This window comes from Apus apus, chromosome 27, assembly GCF_020740795.1.
Source record: "Apus apus isolate bApuApu2 chromosome 27, bApuApu2.pri.cur, whole genome shotgun sequence".
NCBI classification, from domain to species: domain Eukaryota; kingdom Metazoa; phylum Chordata; class Aves; order Apodiformes; family Apodidae; genus Apus; species Apus apus.
Window position 1 is genome coordinate 891,356 of NC_067308.1, and position 1,303 is coordinate 892,658.

The window sequence follows — 1,303 nt, forward strand, 5'->3', positions numbered from 1 at the left end:
GCCAAAAAAATCTGACTTTCTTTAAGGATTTGACAGAGAATTATTCAATTTTCTGCAGAGACTGAGGACAGAGTGTAAGTATCTGAGTGAGGACCTGAAGTTCAAAGAGATTAATCAAAGGCCTGGAAGAAATTCTTACTAAAGTCTAAGGTTTTTAAGAAAGTGTTTAAAATTAGTATTCTGCTCTTTTGTTTCTCTCCCACTACTAAGCAGTTAGTGTACAACTAAGAAGCTAAATTCTTTAAAATGTCAAGAATCTTTCACTGAAAAATGAGGGCAGGACAGTTCCTTCTGAGCTGAAGGCTTCATGCTGCCTTTGTACATCTGAAATTAATAATTTTCTAGGCAGGGTATTAATCTTTACAGTTTAGACTGTTCTGATGGCTGCACAGGTTGGTCTTCTCCCAAGACATGGGTAAAAACATGAGAAAATAACACCAGAACATGGCAAGTTTGATGCAATGAACTTTTAATGAGAGTGAGAAAAGAAACACAGTTTCAGAGTCTCCAGGAAGTTCACAACTCTTCTCCAACCAGGGATACATTCTTATAGGATTGACTGTTTTTTTTCTTCCTGAGTCCTGGCTGTTGAGTTGGACAAACAGGAACCATTTTGAGCAACTTGGTTACACATTTACCCCAGGCAATATGGAAACACAAAGGGAGCAGAATTAAGGCAGAAACTGAAAGTTAGAATTTTGGAGAAGTTCAAAAGGGGCTGAAACAGCTCCATGGTTTTGGAACAGAGCTGTTGAAGTTCAGACCTCTTTAGCTGTGAAACCAGCACATCTCAGTTGTTGGTTGTACCTCACTTGGGATATTTCCTGGGGATTTAGCAGGGCCCACAGCTGCCACGGCGGTTCCTGCCATATCGGTAGGAGTAAGGGCTGCAAGAGCCAGAGCTGTAAGATCTACCAGAGCCATACAGGCCCCTGTAACCCAGGGAGGAGCCTCCATAGCCCCCCAGACCCCCATAGCCAAGAGAGGAGCCCCCATAGCCCCCCAGGCCCCCATAGCCCAGGGAGGAGCCAGAGCCCCCCACACCCCCATAGCCAAGGGAGGCCCCATAACCCCCAAAACCCCCATAGCCCCCAAGGACGGGCACTCCAGAGGATCCCACCACAGCATCCTGAGGGAAGGAGCTGAGGATGGGGCCAGGGAAGGTGACCACGGCCGGAGGAGGCTGGATGAGGGCTGTGGAGTCGGGGCACTGGCGCACACAGGGCTCGTTGCAGCTGTTGGCAAGAGGCTGGGGGCGGGAGATGCCGCAGGCAGAGATAGGGGACAGGTCATAGCAAGACAT

General features: G+C 48.0%; 1 protein-coding gene across 1 annotated transcript; it reads right to left on the reverse strand.

Annotated features, from left to right (window-relative positions):
* Positions 1–832: 832 nt before the first annotated feature.
* LOC127394846 (scale keratin-like) lies at positions 833–1,303 on the reverse strand. Its single transcript, XM_051641131.1, has one exon. The coding sequence runs from the start codon at positions 1,301–1,303 to the stop codon at positions 833–835; it is 471 nt and encodes a 156-aa protein (XP_051497091.1).

Bases quoted from the DNA above. Each gene is read 5' to 3' on its own strand.
- LOC127394846 (XM_051641131.1), bottom strand. From the start codon at position 1,303: ATGTCTTGCTATGACCTGTCCCCTATCTCTGCCTGCGGCATCTCCCGC.